Source organism: Amblyomma americanum, chromosome 2 (assembly GCF_052857255.1).
Source record: "Amblyomma americanum isolate KBUSLIRL-KWMA chromosome 2, ASM5285725v1, whole genome shotgun sequence".
Taxonomy (NCBI): Eukaryota; Metazoa; Arthropoda; class Arachnida; order Ixodida; family Ixodidae; genus Amblyomma; species Amblyomma americanum.
This window is the reverse complement of record NC_135498.1, coordinates 91,386,000-91,402,254: the sequence shown is the minus strand read 5'-3', so window position 1 is coordinate 91,402,254 and position 16,255 is coordinate 91,386,000. Positions and strand designations below refer to the sequence as shown.

At 49.1% G+C, this 16,255-nt stretch overlaps 1 protein-coding gene across 3 annotated transcripts in view; it reads left to right on the top strand.

Moving 5' to 3' along the window:
* The window catches only part of LOC144121591 (uncharacterized), a 35,990-nt gene extending 20,211 nt beyond the window's left edge, over positions 1-15,779 (top strand). Inside the window, exons 3-5 of one of the 3 annotated variants that reach the window (XM_077654880.1) lie at positions 1,117-1,362; positions 2,826-3,163; positions 15,655-15,779. In XM_077654880.1, coding sequence (XP_077511006.1) covers positions 1,117-1,362; positions 2,826-3,163; positions 15,655-15,762 — 692 coding nt within the window. In that variant the 3' untranslated portion in view covers positions 15,763-15,779. The other 2 variants (XM_077654881.1, XM_077654879.1) reach the window with 2 other exon arrangements.
* Positions 15,780-16,255: the final 476 nt, after the last annotated feature.

The window sequence follows — 16,255 nt, the reverse complement described above, 5'->3', positions numbered from 1 at the left end:
CTCTTATAACCGAGTGCCTCCTGTAACCAGGTCTCTTGTAACGAGAGTTTACTGTATGGACACACCTAGCATACTCAGATAACTTTCTTGAGGTGCACTTCTGTTAAGACGAACAAATTTTCTGGTTGCATCAAGTTTGCATTAAAGGTAGTCTGCTGCATTTATCTTTATACACTGTGCCAAACCATTCTTTAGCTGTGCGTTGCGGTGTTGCGGTGATTTTCAACTGCTTGCAAAGCAGTTTGAAAACATCCTGTAGTGCATGTACTCTTTGTCACCATTGGTACTGCTGCTCTCTGAACTACTTAAACCACCATCTGAATTAATCAGGGCAAGAAGCATGGCTGCTCATTTTGCTAATACAGCATGGAGGTAACAGTAATGTAAGCAGCACTCTGGCTTATCATCCTACATTTCAAACTGTGCTGAAAGCAGGCTAATTTGGCCTGACCATTCTGGAAGAGACTGCACCGCACCTTTGGAGTTTGTGAAATTTGCCTCTGCTCTGCGGATCAGGAGAGAGTGCTCCATCGCAGAGTCGCAGAGTGAGTTGCTCCGAAATGACCATTGGAGCTTGCCAACCCAATTGAGCCTGATCAGTGGTACATGCGTTCTCCACCACGGAGCAAGGAAAGCTCCTCCAGATCAACCACAGGAATTCGTCATAAATGTAGTCACTCTAGTTACAAGGTTAAAGCCATTCGGCAAGCACCAGCTAGACCAGCTATTGTCTTTAGATGTCTTAACATCTAGGTTAGAGCTGCTTCTTTTTCCATGCATATTGCCAGACGCCATCTCCTACTTGTTCTTTTAACTTCTTCATTTGGGTGCACCAGCTCAACCCGGCAGTTGTCCCTATTCCCAACCCTAACCCCACCCTTGCTGTGTAGCTCATACCTGGACGACCAGCACAGGCTGGTGTAGTGGGCCAAACTGACACCAGCTGCTGCAGGAGCCCTGGACCGAGGGCTCCTCCTGCGTGGTGCAAACTTCTCTTTATTGGACCGAATAAATGCACTTTGTCATCATCGTGTTCTTCAACTTTGGAATGTGGTGTTCCCTACGTTCAAAAATGTGAAGTTTGAGGACTGTTCCACTCCCGGCTGCTGTTCGCAGGACTGCTGTACGGCCTGCTTCCTGTGCTGCAGTGCAAGGTGTCCACCATGGGGCCAGAGGAGAGGCATGCTGCCATCTGGCTGGAGAGGGTGGCAGTGCAGCCGGGTTTGGGACCCACCCTGAGCACAGCTGCGAAGGGGCCATCGGGGGATGCCCTTGTCTTCATCGTAGCAGGGCTGGCCTCCCGCTGGAAGCAAACACTGGGCTACCACCTGTTGCCAAAGCCTGCTTCTGCGAGCTCCGCAGGTGAGGATCTCGTTTGCTGATCTATCATGCGACCATACTACCACACACACTGTCCTTTGCTTCCCGATGCACACGCGCAATACTTGGTTTCATATTTATCGTGCGAGCTGACTACCAAGTGTGACCAGGATGTGAACATTAACCAGCATGTGTTATACTCGCACCCATTCTCTCTCTCTGTCTTGACCATCTCCTGCTGTGGACATTTCTCTCCCGCATCTTCAGCCCTCCGCATAGAATGGCAGGCTACAGCTTTGCTAGCAGAGAACTTTCTGTGGCACTGCAGTAGCAGGTACGGGCACAAGCTTGCAGCTTTCTGCTTCCAGTCTCCTTGTTGTCAGGTTTGCTGGCGCCGACTACCACGAGAAAGTGACATCCCATGTAGAAAAATTACATTTTATTCTGTTCTCCCATCGTTCTCATCACCAGAGTCATGTATTCGTTTATTTCGGTAAAAGGAGAATTCAGTTGCTGGAACACAACTATGGTCAATAAAAGTCAGTTGGCTGTCCCTTTAATTCTGCTTTTCAACAGCAGCTATCTGCATTCAGAGCATTATTGATGTTCATCTCTCATTACTTTCCCATTGGCATTACACTGTGGATTGTGATGGGTTCCTCACAAACAGCCAGCACCCTTGTTTTTTGTGAGAAAGCTCATACTGCAGCACTTGTTGCCCCAAAAGGGAATGATGATTGAAACTCATTAATGATCTTAAACTATCACATCACTAGGGCTTGGCACAAGCCCAACACTGTCTGTAGCAGACAGCACTGCATTGTGTGAAGGTCTTATACTTGTGAAATACTGAGGAATTTGGCTTCAGGAGCATTAGTGTGCATTATATTTTTCACAATGCCTTATAAAGGAGGAACATGGAAACAGACGCAGCCTGAATAGCTTGATGTGTTGGCAGTTTCAGTAATGTATCTTTTTTTTTTGCTTCTAAAGGAAAGTGCTCATTCTAAAGATTAAAGCAGTCCAGTTTGGATGTCGGCCGACTTAGAGTGGTCTTAGGTGCAGGCCAATTGAATCCAAGACGAGGAATGACCTCAGTATGTTTTTAATTTGTATTTTTATTTGACACTCGCGTGGTGGTCACACAAGAAGCCATTCAACAAATTTTGTTGTACCAGGCTTCAATTTATAACAATGGAAAATGTCCAAATTATTGTAATGCAATGAAAACTCTACTCATTCAGTTCAGAGGACCTTTGGAAAAGCAGTTGTGCTGAGACTGCATCACTATAACAGGGGGTGGTTCTGAACATGTGACATTTCATGCATTACTATTTGCAATTTCAGTAACCTTTTTGCTGCGCGCATGTTACAGTTCTACGAGTTGCGTGTGCAGTAAGGAGAGAGATGCCTATCTCTTATAGCCTCTGAGCCATCAAAGATCGAAATACTGCTTTGCTTTTGGCTCTAAGTTGCACCACATTTTTTCTTTTTTCCCTGTACAGGAAGCCCCGAGTTTGCCGACTTGATCAAGGACATCACTTTCTGTGCTATCAGAAAGTGCGAAGCCCTTGGCCTGACTGTTCATGCTCTTGTGACGGACCTGAGCACCGTCAGTCTTTTTGTCTGGAGACAATGCGGTGTTTCGACCCGACCTGTCAGGCGACCCGTGTTCTCGACACTTCACCCCTGCGCCACTGAGCAAGAGGTGAACGACCGGCGGTTGCTGATCCTTGCCGATGTACCGCATGTCACGAAGAGCATCGTGAACACTCTCATTGAAAATGAGGCCATTCTTCTGCCCCGAGATGTGGTCGAGAAGCGTGGTCTGCCCTCAGAAAAGGTGTGTTTCAACTACATTCGGTCACTGTTTGCGAAAGATGCTGCCGAGAATTTGGGATTTGTGAGTGGCGTCAGCGTGGACTGCCTCGGGTCGGAGTGCATGCAGAAGGACGTGAGCATTGCCACAGCAGTTGTGAGTCGGGGCACGGTGACGGGGCTTCGTTGCCTACGCATGGTCAATCTTCTTCCAGTGGAGGCCGAGGCAACAGCCTGGTTTGTGGAACAGCTAGATCGTTGGTGATCACTGATGACATCGCCATCGCTAGGTGCAACAGAAGAGCAGTGCAAGGAGGCAATGGCATTTATGCATGAATTCAAGGACACATTGTCACGCATATCCTTGCCCTTGCAGACGCGAGAGGAAGTGCAGCTGTGGTCAGCCAAGATCGGGCTGTGCATCTCAACACTGGCTACACTGCAGCTGCGCGAAACATTTGCAGCTGGAGGTAACTTTAAAAACTGTGTGTTCCTCGGTAGACGAACCTCAGCCTTGTTGGAGAATGTGCTTGGGGCCATTGGTTCAGTGAGCTGTGTGCCGAGCCTGTCGGACTTTCGATTGTCGTTACATGGAATGGCCCTTGCGCAGCTGTTTCTTCACATCCAAAATGGGAGCCTCTCGGTTGATGATAGTGCTGATGTTGCCGAATTCATCAGTTTGAAGCCAAGCGAAGATGCAGATGATGGCAGTGTCTTTGTTGGGAGTGAGAAGAGCATTGAGAGCACTGTCAGTTGAGACTGCAACCTTGCTGGTGACCACCGAATATCCTATGCATATCTGCACCAAGGCTGTAGACGTTCCATTGGGTCTAGAGCTTGTCCTGTAGACATATGACATAAAATTGTCTCGCCTCCACAGCCTGCAGAGTTCTCTGGGCTCTCCAAGGGGTTTGTAAAGGGTACCTCATTGGAACAAATAGCAGCTTTTATTGTGCTTACTAGAGTTAATTTATTTGCCGAATACTCATACTGTACTAACAATTTATTGACAGAGCATTTATAGTGTTACTGTGAACATTTGCTGGTAAATCCAACAGCAGCACAGTTGCTTCGGTGCTCCGAAATAACATTTAAGGCGATGTCATTTTCTGTGCTTTGGGCATCGTGCCTGCTATTTACATATCGCTGCATTCCTTCAGCATTGCTATAATGTAATGCAAATGCTAATCTGTATGAAGACAACATTCAGAAAAGAATGTTTGTGATACAGTCGAACACGGATATATCGAACCCACATATATTGAATTATTGTGCGTATCGAACTCGTAAATTATCCCCTTGAAAATTTTGTGTAAAAGTATAGAAGTTCGTAAGTTTATATCGAATGATATTTTTACCCGGCATTGGATATATAGAACGCTGCGCGATCTCGGCACTCGCTGCACCCGCGAGCTCCGCGCCTCCCCCGAAAGGCTCGAAAAATGTGAGAGCGAGGGGGAGGGAGGCTCGGACTGTACTCCCGCTGCGCACGCTCTCCGACTTGCGGAACAGCTTTTTTTTTCTCTCTCTCCCAATGTCTCTCATCCTTCCCCCGCGTAACCATAGTGATCGGCTCGAAAAAGGTAGCCAGGAACGAAGGCGCCGGCGGCCTCCTCCTTTTGCCTTTTTTTTCTTGTTGCTTTTTCACGAGTTTTGCTCAGCCGACCACAGCTCGTGCCTTTCGTACGTCGCTGTCGCCCTCGGAGGTGGCCATCTTGAGTGCTTTGTTGGCAGAGGCTGCGCACGTGAATTCTTGTGTTTTGTGCGCGTTCTTGTGTTTCGTGTTCATTATTGTTTTGCGTGCGTCTCACGACACGTGTGACTGGATCGTGGTGAGCTGATGCGGAAGCAATGGCCGCAGCAAGCACAGGCAGTGTCAAGAAGCGCAAGAACCTTGACTTTGCGACAAAGCTGAAAGCCATTCAGCGTGTTGAGGCGGGCGAGAAAAGTGCAACGGTGGCAGACGACTTCGGGATTCCTTGGAGCACTCTAAGCACTTTGTTAAAAAGCGAGGCGGACATAAAGTCGAGAGCGGCGGAGCAACGAACGCCGGGAGCTTGTCGTGTGCGCGCTCCTGCCCACGAGAAAGTTGAAAAGGCTCTCTATGCGTGGTTTTTAGAGGTGCGGGCTAAGAACATTCCGGTGGATGGCCCAATGCTAATGGCTAAAGCCAAATGGTTTGCCGCTGCACTCGGTGATGACAACTTCGCCGACAACACAGGGTGGCTGCAGAGGTTTAAGAACCGCCATAAGATAGTTGGCAAAACCATTTCTGGGGAAAGCGGAGCCGTCATCAGCCAGGACATCCAGCAGTGGATTTCGAAGGAATGGCTGGAAATTTGCGCTAAGTTTTCACCCGCGGAAATCTTCAACACCGACGAGACCGGGTTGTTTTGGCAGATGCTGCCCAGCAAGACGCTCGACGTCCGGGGCAGCACGTGTCACGGGGGCAAGATGAGCAAAGTCCGCGTGAGCGTTCTGCTCGCTGCCAACATGGATGGCTCTCAAAAGCTCCAGCCCTTTGTGATCGGCAAAGCAAGGGCACCGCGCTGCTTCAAAAACTGTAAGCAGCTCCCCGTTCGCTACGCCTTCAATAAGAAGGCGTGGATGACGCGTCAGCTGTTTACAGAATGGCTGCAAGCGTGGGACGCCGAACTGGGCAAGTCGGGGCGGCACGCTTGCCTTCTCGTCGATAATTGCTCGGCCCATCACACCACCTGCGAACTCGAAAACATCGCGCTCAAGTTGCTGCCGGCGAACACGACAGCGAAGTTGCAGCCGCTCGACCAGGGCATCATTAAGTCGTTCAAAGTCGGCTACAGGAGGCGACTCATTGATAGGCTTTTGGTGAACCTCCGCATGGGCACGGAGCTTAAGGTTGACCTGCTGGGGGCCATTCAAATGATGACGGGCGCCTGAAGATACGTGAAGCAGGATACCGTGGCCAACTGCTTCCGGAAGGCAGGCCTCGTGACGGCCAAACTTCCCGAAACCTGTGAAGAGGCGACGGCGACAACGAGCGCTTGGACGACGCGTTTCGCGAGTTGTCGTTCCTTTTCCCGGCTGCCGTTCCAGCCGAAGTGTCTGCTGACGATCTTGTGAACGTTGACAGCAATGTTCAGGCTGTTGCGAGCCTCGCCGATGAGGACATTGTAGCTGCAGTCGCAGGGACCCAGGCCGACAGCTCGAGTGGCGACGAAGATCGTCCGGACGAGGGGGCGGCTACACGCTCGTACTCTGCCGCTGAAGTGGCGGCCACGTTCAGCTTGATTCGCCGTTGTTGCGGCGACATGGAAGGAACCGGGCTTTCGCACCTGAACAGCCTCGATAAGATCGAGGTTGGCGTCTTTAATTTCATTTGCACGGCGAAGAAGCAGACCAACATAAGCGATTTTTTTTCACGCAAATAAAGCATTACGTTGCGTCGTGTGTGCGGAAATAGTTGCCATTCTTGAATGCTCCAATCGGTAGGTCATCGTCCGCCACAGGTAAAGTCTCTGGGCCTGTATTTTTTTATATCGAATTTTTTATATATCGAATTAATTCGCGATCTCCTTCCAGTTCGATATATCCGTGTTCGACTGTATAGGCAATATTGGGGTTGATGTTTAATGAAGTTTTACCTGTAAAAGCAAGACTGAGGGCAAAAGGGCTTGACATAAAGAAGGGCACGATGTGAATTCATGCCATCTGGGGTGCACCATAATTTCAGTACACTTATGCTTTTTGCGTTTCATCTTCATGTAAATTCAATCGCAGCGGTCAATTGTGCTTAGCGGCTGAATGCCGTAGGCACTGATACTCCATGGCAAGTTGATGTGCAGAGTTTAGTAACTCTATGGCCATACTCCTAAATTGCATTTTCGAATTCCAAAGGAACTCCCAGGTGAATATTTTCACCCTTGTGCAGGGCTCTGAATATAGTTTGACAACTTCTAGTTCCTTAGCATGTGGCTGAGATCTTTGTTTTCAGCTTATTGAAGCCTTCCATGCACTGATTGTACAGATAACACTTCATGGGATTTCATTTCACTATGTTGTTTCAGTAACTATATCCCACCACCTCACTTTCTTCATGTTTCTAAGTACAGCAGTAGTAGAGACCATTTAAAAAATACTGCTGGAGTGGAGGCCACCTAGGCCTACCCATGGGCAGCGATGAAGCCATGCCACACGTTGTGGCCATGTTGCTATGGGCAAGAAACGGGAGCTGCAGTGTGCCCGCGGCTCCAGCTTTGATGCCTCCCTGTGGTTTTTACAGGTAACGGCCGGCCCTAAGGGGAAAGTGATGAATGATAAGGTGCCAAAACACTGATGACATTGCAATCTACTTTATTTCCGTGGCCATTCTTGCGAGCATGTGCACTGGCGTAGGCTCTGTCTCGCTGGTTCCTAAAATAATGCACCTTGTAAGAGCAGCCCTCACTTTTCCAGCTCTAATTTCCCTGTTTCTTTCTTCATGGAATGGAGCCTGAAGCTTATGTAGAGCTCATCCACTTTCTTGCATAGGATATAAATGTGATTGTCGAGAGCATCAGAGTCAAGGATGTGCCCACCCAGGCTTGAAAACCACTTCTCCTTTGTCGACAAAACCAGATGCTTCGGCTTTGTGTGCAAATTCTTTAAATTTTGGCATTCAGCTTGTAGTTGTTGTGGCACCTTCTCGGCAGCAGTGCAAATTGAGATCACATATCACACCCTGCGAAGGAAAAACACGCCCACCTCTGCTGTTCTGCCGCAAGGGGCGGTGGTTTGTCTGCTTGCAGGGCCGCCACATCTTCCTCACAACCGTTCATCCTGGCCGCCTTCCTGGCAGCCAAGCTTGCAATATATGGCACTGCAGATCTAATGAAAGATGACAGGCTCTCGGGGTAGTCTACTCGCTGTGTGTAGTCGTGGTCTACTGGCTGGATAATTGGAGACCGCCTCGCTGCAGTCACAGCCATGCCCATTCTTTCTTGAAGAGCTGCTGTGCCACTCAAAATGGGAATGATGTCCTGTGTGTACTTGCCATTGCTTGGAGACCTGTCTTCTGTTTGCACCAGGAGTCGCTTGCACAAGACCATGAACTATGCTGTGGTTGGGTTATTATTGTACCCACTTTGTCCTTGAATGCAACTGAAGGAGGTTTCCTCATGGTCTTGACTCATTTTGTGGATCACGATGTACTTGAGATCCCGTTTGACCAGCTTATCAAATATGGGTTGCAGTTTTGGGCCTTTCACAGCCGTTATTTAGGCTCTTCCCATGTGAAAGAACACCTTCCAGCAAGCTTCATGTCTCCTTCTCAACGGTGCCTTGAACCACTTGGGCAGACAGTTTCTTGAGTTGAGCATGTCAGACAGCTGGCCAGAAATCCTAATGAATTTTGCTGTAGCACTTGCACCTTTGAATTTGGGCAACTTCAGATCAGTCTCGTAAATCTCCAGAGGATGAGCAACTTATGCACTTAGTGCCTGGACTGCAAGGCTGACCTTCATGTTCTACTTTTCTCATTCATTTGGGCGTTTGCCAGCTCATTGCCCTCCTTTCATTGCAGTGCTTCCAGGGTCTTTATGTAGGCCCACTTCACATAGTTGCTGTCATTGATATGTAGGCCCACTTCACATAGTTGCTGTCATTGCCAAACAAATGACTGATGGTTGCTAAGGGATTGCAGTTGAGCTTTAACCTTTTCTAGTCAGGTGTAGTTTCCCCACTGACTATTTTCCAGTCAGCATTCCTTTGGGCCCTCTAGTCCCTCTTAAGGAAAGGCGTACCATGTCATAATGTGGTTATGAACAGTTATTTACAGAATTTTTTCTGCTTTGCTATGTCTTCCACGGAACTTGTTCGGTGTGTGGTATTTCTCAAACCATTCTTTAGTACAGTCAAACCTGGTTCTAACCAGCAGTGTACTTCAACGTGATTTGTTCGTTATATGAAGTATTTCGTTATAACCAAACCCGCTTTAAACGAACCTCAGTACCAAATTCGTTATAGATGATGTCCTGAATGGCAGAGCGAAAATGCGCTAACAAAAGAAAAAATTTATCACTCACCATGAGTAAGTTACTCACAGAAATTGATTGCAGAGGAATGCACACTTACTTGCAGTAGGCAGTGATTTTTGCCTGAACACTGCGTTTAGCCACATCAGTGAGAATTGCATTTTAGACATGCGGCATCATTTCCACGAACTCCACTCTGCTTCCCTGTATTCCGGAGCAGTATCGGCGTAGTACATTGCTAGCAGCGAGGGCTTCGCGCAACGTCGGGCGGGGCCGATCGTCTTCCGGCGGCGGCTCCTCGGTCTCCTCGTTGGGGCCAGGCGCCAGCAAGTTAGAAACAATTTCAGAGTCCAACAGGCTCGCTGTCACTGCTACGTTGTCGTCAACAGCCAAAAAATCCTCGAGGTCAACTTTGGCGGGCACCACGTCCGGAACGTCAGCAAGTTCTCCCCACAGCGTGGCAATGTCACTGTCATCTTGCGCAGCGTGCACTGCACTGACAACTTCTGCATCCTGTCGACACAGTCCAGCATGGTGGAAGCAGTTGCGGATTGTGAATTGCATCACGTTTTGCCAGGCATGACTAATGATTTCTATTGCTGCCAGCAAGCAAATTAATCTTGAACTCTTCATTAACCCGCAATTTCACCAACAGCCGCTCAACGACGCGCTTCCTGTAGCCCAGCTTGAAAGCACGGATGATCCCTTGATCGAGTGGCTGCAAAACTGCTGTCGCGTTTGGTGGCAGGAAACAAAGCTCGATGTCCTTGAGCGAGACGCCACAGTGGTGCGCGGAACAATTATCGAGGAGGAGGCAAATTTTGCGCCTGCTCGTTGCAAGTTCCTCATCCCAGTCACACTGCCAGGCCTCGAAGAATGCCCTAGTCACTCAGGCCTTGGAGTTGGAGTTGTACATGACGACTGGGAGTGAGGTGCACCCTCGCAGGCACTTAGGAAATTTGAACTGGCCAATGACAAGTGGTCGGAGTTTCGATGATCCATCCACGTTTGTCGTGAGAAGAACGGTGACTCGGGCCTTGTTCAATTTACCGCCAAGACACCTCTGATATTTTAGCGCCAAGGTTCTGCTCGGCAGCAGCTGCCAAAACAAGGCAGTCTTGTCAATGTTAAAAATGTTGCGCGGCTTGTATTTCTCTGTCACAGTACGCCACACGTCTTGCACCCACTTCTCAGCGCTTTTTGCATCCACTACTTGGCTCTCACCTGCAACTACCTTTCCGGTGATGGAGTAGCAGTCCTTAAAGCACTGAGGCCAACCACTGCCCGCCATAAACCCCTCGACATCCAGGATGCAGGCGAAATCTTTTGCCTTGTGTTGCAGCATGGGGCCAGAGACAGGCAGATTTTGCGCGCGAGCATCCAAGAGCCACTGGTACAGCGCCTTTTCCTCTACTTGGCCATAAACTGGCTTGCGGAGGCGACAGCCGTCAGTGTTTTGGCGCCCCTGCGCATTGCCTCTAATGGCCGACTTTTTTTCAAAATGGTGTTTAACGTGCTCCTCGGAATCTTGAAATGCGCGGCAACGTCAGCCTTCTTTTTGCCGCACCCAACGCGGCGAATTATCTCAAGTTTGTCAGAAAGTGGCAGGGCACGCCGCTGCTTCGTCGTCATCTTGCAGGATGTAGCGCCGGAATGTAAGTCAGTAGCAATGTAGGGACGTCCGGAATCGAGCAGCACTACTTGCAAATGCGAACAAAGAAAGCAGAGAAGATGCGGGAAAGCGTCGCGGAACCACGCATGCGCAGTGGAGGGAGCCCCCCCTGGAAGCTACTGCAGAAAGAGCCTCCCCATTGCCCCTGCATTTCACGGAAGCATGGCACGGGGACAGGCAGCGTGGCGCCTGAAGACAACCTGGAAAGGCCATGACCTGGAACAGGCGCAGTAGCGCGTTGGTGTTCGTTTGACGACCGATTTTACGTGCTATGATTATTGCGGCCCGGCAATGGCTGCCCAGAGATGCTGGGTGCGGGTACAAAGGCGTGTTGGCGGGCGTTTGGCGAGTGATCGCACACGCTGAGAGTTTGCTATATCCAATGTGTAGTTCGTTATAAAGAATACATTTTACATGGATAATGATATCACAACTTCGAGTGTTCGACATAAGGAATAATCCGCTCTATCCGAGTTTGTTATATTCGGGTTTGACTGTATGTCTTCATCGCTGCAGGTTGCACTACTGTACTCCTCAGTTTCTCTGTCGCAATCTACTATTGATGTTAACTTTTGCGTTTTACAGCTTTTTGTGAAACACCAGTTATATATGGAGTTACCCAGCAAACACAGAACCTCCTCGAAATCTCCTAAAAATAACCCATCGGCACATTTGGCATCTCCTGTGTTTTTCCCAAACACATCCAAAAAATGTCCCCACAACCAGCAGTGTCCAAAAAGTTGTGTGTCACAGGGAAAGCCCCTGTCAGCCAAGAAGTGGCCGTATTCTTGATTAAAAGCAAACTGGTTTATTTGAGGTTAAGGATACAAGGGTAAAACGAACTGGTTCATAAATACGTAGTAGGTTCGAAGGATCTGCAGAGCTGGGAGGACCGTGCTGACGTGTCTCAATTCGTCGCCATCCCTCGTTCCTCTCTCTCGGAAAATGCTCTCGCTCGAAGCTTGGAGTCTTGCAGCACGCCTGTTGACGGCTCGCGTTACGTTGTTGTTCTTCGCTTGCGTGATGCCGAAGCTTGGGAGATATAGGAGTACGGATGCAGGCGCGGGCAGGCCTTGTGATCGCATGGTTTTTGTGGCACGGAGTCAAATGTCTTGGGTCACAGGGTCTGTGTTTTGACAGGTTTCAGAATGGATGTGCAGCGATCCTCAGTCAGCGTGACTCGAAAGCAGTCCCCACCACCAGCGTTGTTTTGCTCGGCACTCACCTCGTGAGTCGGAAAGAGAGCCGGGTGAAGGTCGCCTCGTGGTCGCTGTGCAGGGGCGTTATGTGTCTTGTGCTGGCATGTTGGGTCCGTGTGGCGTGTAAATAATGCAATCGCTAACACCCCAAAAGGTTAATAGTCGAATTCTTGGCTTTGGTTCTGTAAAACTTGTGGGCTCTTCCTTAAATGCCTCTGCGCAAGGGGTCAGTACATAGCCCAAGTGTGGGCTTCCTTACTTGTCCCGGGGGGCGTGCGAAGAGAGAGACCCACTGCGTGGTTCGAGCACCGAGCCGAAAGGGGTCCGGTCTGCTCTTGCCACGCTCATGCGCTCTCAATCCAGGAGAACTAGCACGTTCACAGTACCCATATTTATTGTACAGAAAACACAAACACAAGCACTGTATGGTACTCCTTCAACTACTGCGCACCTGGCGCGCACGGACACGGGTTGGCGCGCGCAGACCGGTGTGGCGGGAAAACTCTGGTGCGAGCCACGGCAGCCTCAGGTCAGCGGCGGCTGTTACTCGGCGGGCTTCGCCGGGCACTCACAGGTTCCGCAAAGGCGGTGCGCGAGGCTCTCGGCGTGTGATGTTAGGGGCCTGTACGACAAGGCACGCGAATGAATGTCGGCAAAGGCCTCGGGGGCAGCGAATAACGGTCGTTCACGTACCTTGCCGCTTGTGTCTGGCCCGTGTTCTCAACTCTCCCTCAGCCCCCGCGAACGGCCCCGGAGCAAGCACAGCTTTGCGCCTACGTCACGCCCCTGCAGCCCAATCAGAGGAGAAGGTAGCACGACACCGCGGAGCGCAGCCGGGATCCCCGCGCGGCAGGAGGGCCCAGCGGGGGTAAAGCGGCATCCAGAGCCGTACCAGGCCTTCGTTAGCGGACGGGGTTTCTCAGGAGTCGAAAAGGAACAGCACAGGCTGCCCTCGGGACAGCGCGAATCCCCACAAACTTTTCCTCCTTTTTCATGCAGCCTTCAGGTTTCTAAGCGCACATAATGTGCTAAAATTCAGGCACATATGTTACAGATAGTGTAATACACCTGTTCACTGGTGTGAATGCGTGCTGTCTTGGCTGTTTTGCACTTACCTGTTTACGTGAAATGTCCAAGCATTTTATACACAAAAGAAATATTAATTTAAAAAGTTGCCCGATCCTTCCCATATAAGAGCAAATAGCAGCGCCATACAGAAGTCATTTCTGTTTACTAGCTGTGTTCTTTACATTTAAATGAATACAAACAGGAGACACATATGTATGTAGCAATCAGTACATAATTTTATTTATTAATTTATTTATTACAGATACCTCAAGGGCCCTTGGGTGAGGGCTTTACATGAGGGGTATGTATGTATTATGTATGTATGTAGCATTACGGCATCAGCATATAATGATGGTCACTTTTTTCTCTAGCTCTGAGAAATATGAAAAATGAAGCAAGAAAAACTTGGTCCAGGCTGAAAATTGATGCACCTTGAACAAACATTCTAAGGGCAACAAAAGCATATGTGCACATGCAAAAGCAAGCACATGTAAAAAGCAACTTGGGTGACCAAAAAAAAAGATGATAGGCGTATGCTGTAGACACGGTTTCAGGCCATGGATTTTATGCAAGTTGAAAGCGCCCTCGCGCTTAAAGACTTGCATGAACCTCGGAGCAAGCTGCAGGGACGTGTTATCAAAACAGAAAAATAAAATCATTTTAGTTCTACTAGGCGAAAATAAAAAAAATGTATCTAATCCAACATACCTTGACGACGTTGCCAAAGGAAACCCAGGGATGAAATAGAAGGCTGCAAAAGCTGCAACCATTAATTGAACACAGCCTTCTGTCCTGCGCCTTCTCACAGCACAGCGAACGCTCAAACATATGTGATCCTGTGAGTTCTAGTAACGATCTTGTGAGTTTTATTTTCTTGTGACTAAGTGTGGCTGTGAGACTGCTTAGAGCCAGATGGGAGGGGGGGGACGCTTAGAGGTATCCGTAACGCGCTACACTGATGGTGCAACAGACCATGCGGGCGGCACAGTCCGGCGTGGGAGGTAGAGCAGGCTAATCCATGGGCACTCTTAGCAAGAGGGTGGTGGGTGTCCGAAGGTCCTTCCCGCTTAACAACATGCTGCAGTCGTCAGACGGTGAGGAATGCAGGGTGCATGCTAGGAGTTGTCGATTACCACGAACTCCACCACTGCGAACAGCGGCATCAGTGGGGCTGTGAAGCTGCGCAAAGGACTTGTGATGCGCCCCCGCGGCATCAGTTCCAAAAGGAATGGTGTGGCCATGCCGAGATGCGCAGGAAAGCTGCTGTGAATGCATAGCTACGAAGTGCACGACAGCCCAGTGATGAGAGCAAGAGCTGCCGTGCGCTGGGGCTTGCGTGCTAATGGTTGGGGGCTACGTGAATAAGAGTGTGCAAGGTGGCTTCTGTCCAGCGAGGAAGCCGGGTGAGCGACAGGAAGGCCATTACTGCACTTCTGCTATACAGCGGCGCAGTGAGGAGTGCTGATAGTCAGAGATGCATGCAGGGACTGCCGCTACAGTGGCCTAGAAGGGGCAGTGCAGCGGGCGCCACTCTCCAGACGACCCTTGCAGCATTGGCGGTAGCGGCGGTGCTGTGGTCAAACTATCTTCCAAGCTAGCAGGCGAAACTACTGTGGCGAATGCCTCGCGTTTCATGGAGGTGCTCGTATGATCTTATCGCACGTAAGTGCTTTTCTTCAAAATTACTATTTGTAAGAGTTTATTTCTTGTTCTTTGGTTACAGCGAAGAAATTAAATGCAAAGTGCATACGGTAGATACAAAGCACCCGCTGAAACGAACTTGGTGTCTCTGTATCCACCACTGAAATGTGGCTGGGGTAATAGCGAGCTTCCTGAAGTTTAGTACAACTTTTCACAAGGATATTGGGGAACTCAAAACTGTGCAAATTATTACCACCCTGAAGAACTGGATGGTAGGACAGAAAGAAGCTAATTACTCACCTTGGATGTCAAATTCATGCAATAATATTTGTGCAGATTGAATCCATCCATGGAATAAACAAATATGAGTCCTGCAATACGCCCACACAAGCAACTTATTTTCAAGAGCTTGAATCAGCTGCAGAAATTAACCAACACAAACACTGAAGCAGAAGGCGAAGAGGTAAACTTCAAGCAAATGGCAAAACAACTGCTTTAGTTTAAGAGACCACGCAAAGGAGGGGTGTTTACAAGGTTATGTTGCAAGAAAGAAACCCAAGGACACAGTTTGGCCACATGCATGTATGTTAACAATCTGTGTAGGTAAACCCTCCACATATGTCAACCTTGAGCTTGAGGTGCTTGGTGGAGTTACATTTCTTCACGTGATTTGATTTGTGGATGCCTTTCACAAAAAAATGAAGCCTCATGGTGATATAAAAGCCTACAGTTCGCGGCATTAGGCTATTTACGTGGTCTTCGCATCCAACCTGTAGTGGAGCAGCTTTATGAATCGGCTGCAGAACATCCATAATGCTTTCACAGTGCAGTTTTCATGCGCTAAAGCAGTTCGTAAAGATGTCTTCTATGTGTGTGATGAGCCTGAACAGTTCGAATGAGGGGTACACCAAGCCACCACAGTCGTGCTTTATATATTCCGTTGCAGCAAAGCGGCATCCTTCCTATGCCGGGACCAAAAGACGGTTGGTGCAAGACGGACACTTGGTTGGCAATACACACTTCTTTGCCACATAACCAGCAATGTGGCATATAAGCCTTGAGTCACTCCTCCTCACGGTGTAGGGATGGACCACAGGTTCTCCTGAAGCAGATGACGGTGCTGTCTTGTCTGTGTAAGATTTTACAATGTCCACCAGTTTCTGTTTTGCAGTTTTATTTTTGTTTGCAACGCTGAGGAGAGAACTGATAGTATCTCCCTCGACATTGACACCTGTAACACCGCGGGCGAGGTTCTAAATGATAAGCAGTTATCTGGGAGCAGAAACTGCTGTGGCGTTGGGTGCACGTTGCTACCTAACGACATCCTTACTATGCCGAAAAAATTCTCAATCTTGTCTTGGCTGAGCCGGGGTGTGAGAACATAGCGTAGCCGAGAAGCTCAAGTGTGCTAGTAAGAGTCACCCTTAGCCCACCTGGAATGGACACACTTAGGAGCTGCTGCTTGTCGGCATGTGCCTCCCACAGATTTAGGAAATCGAGCATTTCTTTTATGCTTCCACGTTAGTAGAGGCTGGCCGTAAAGCTTC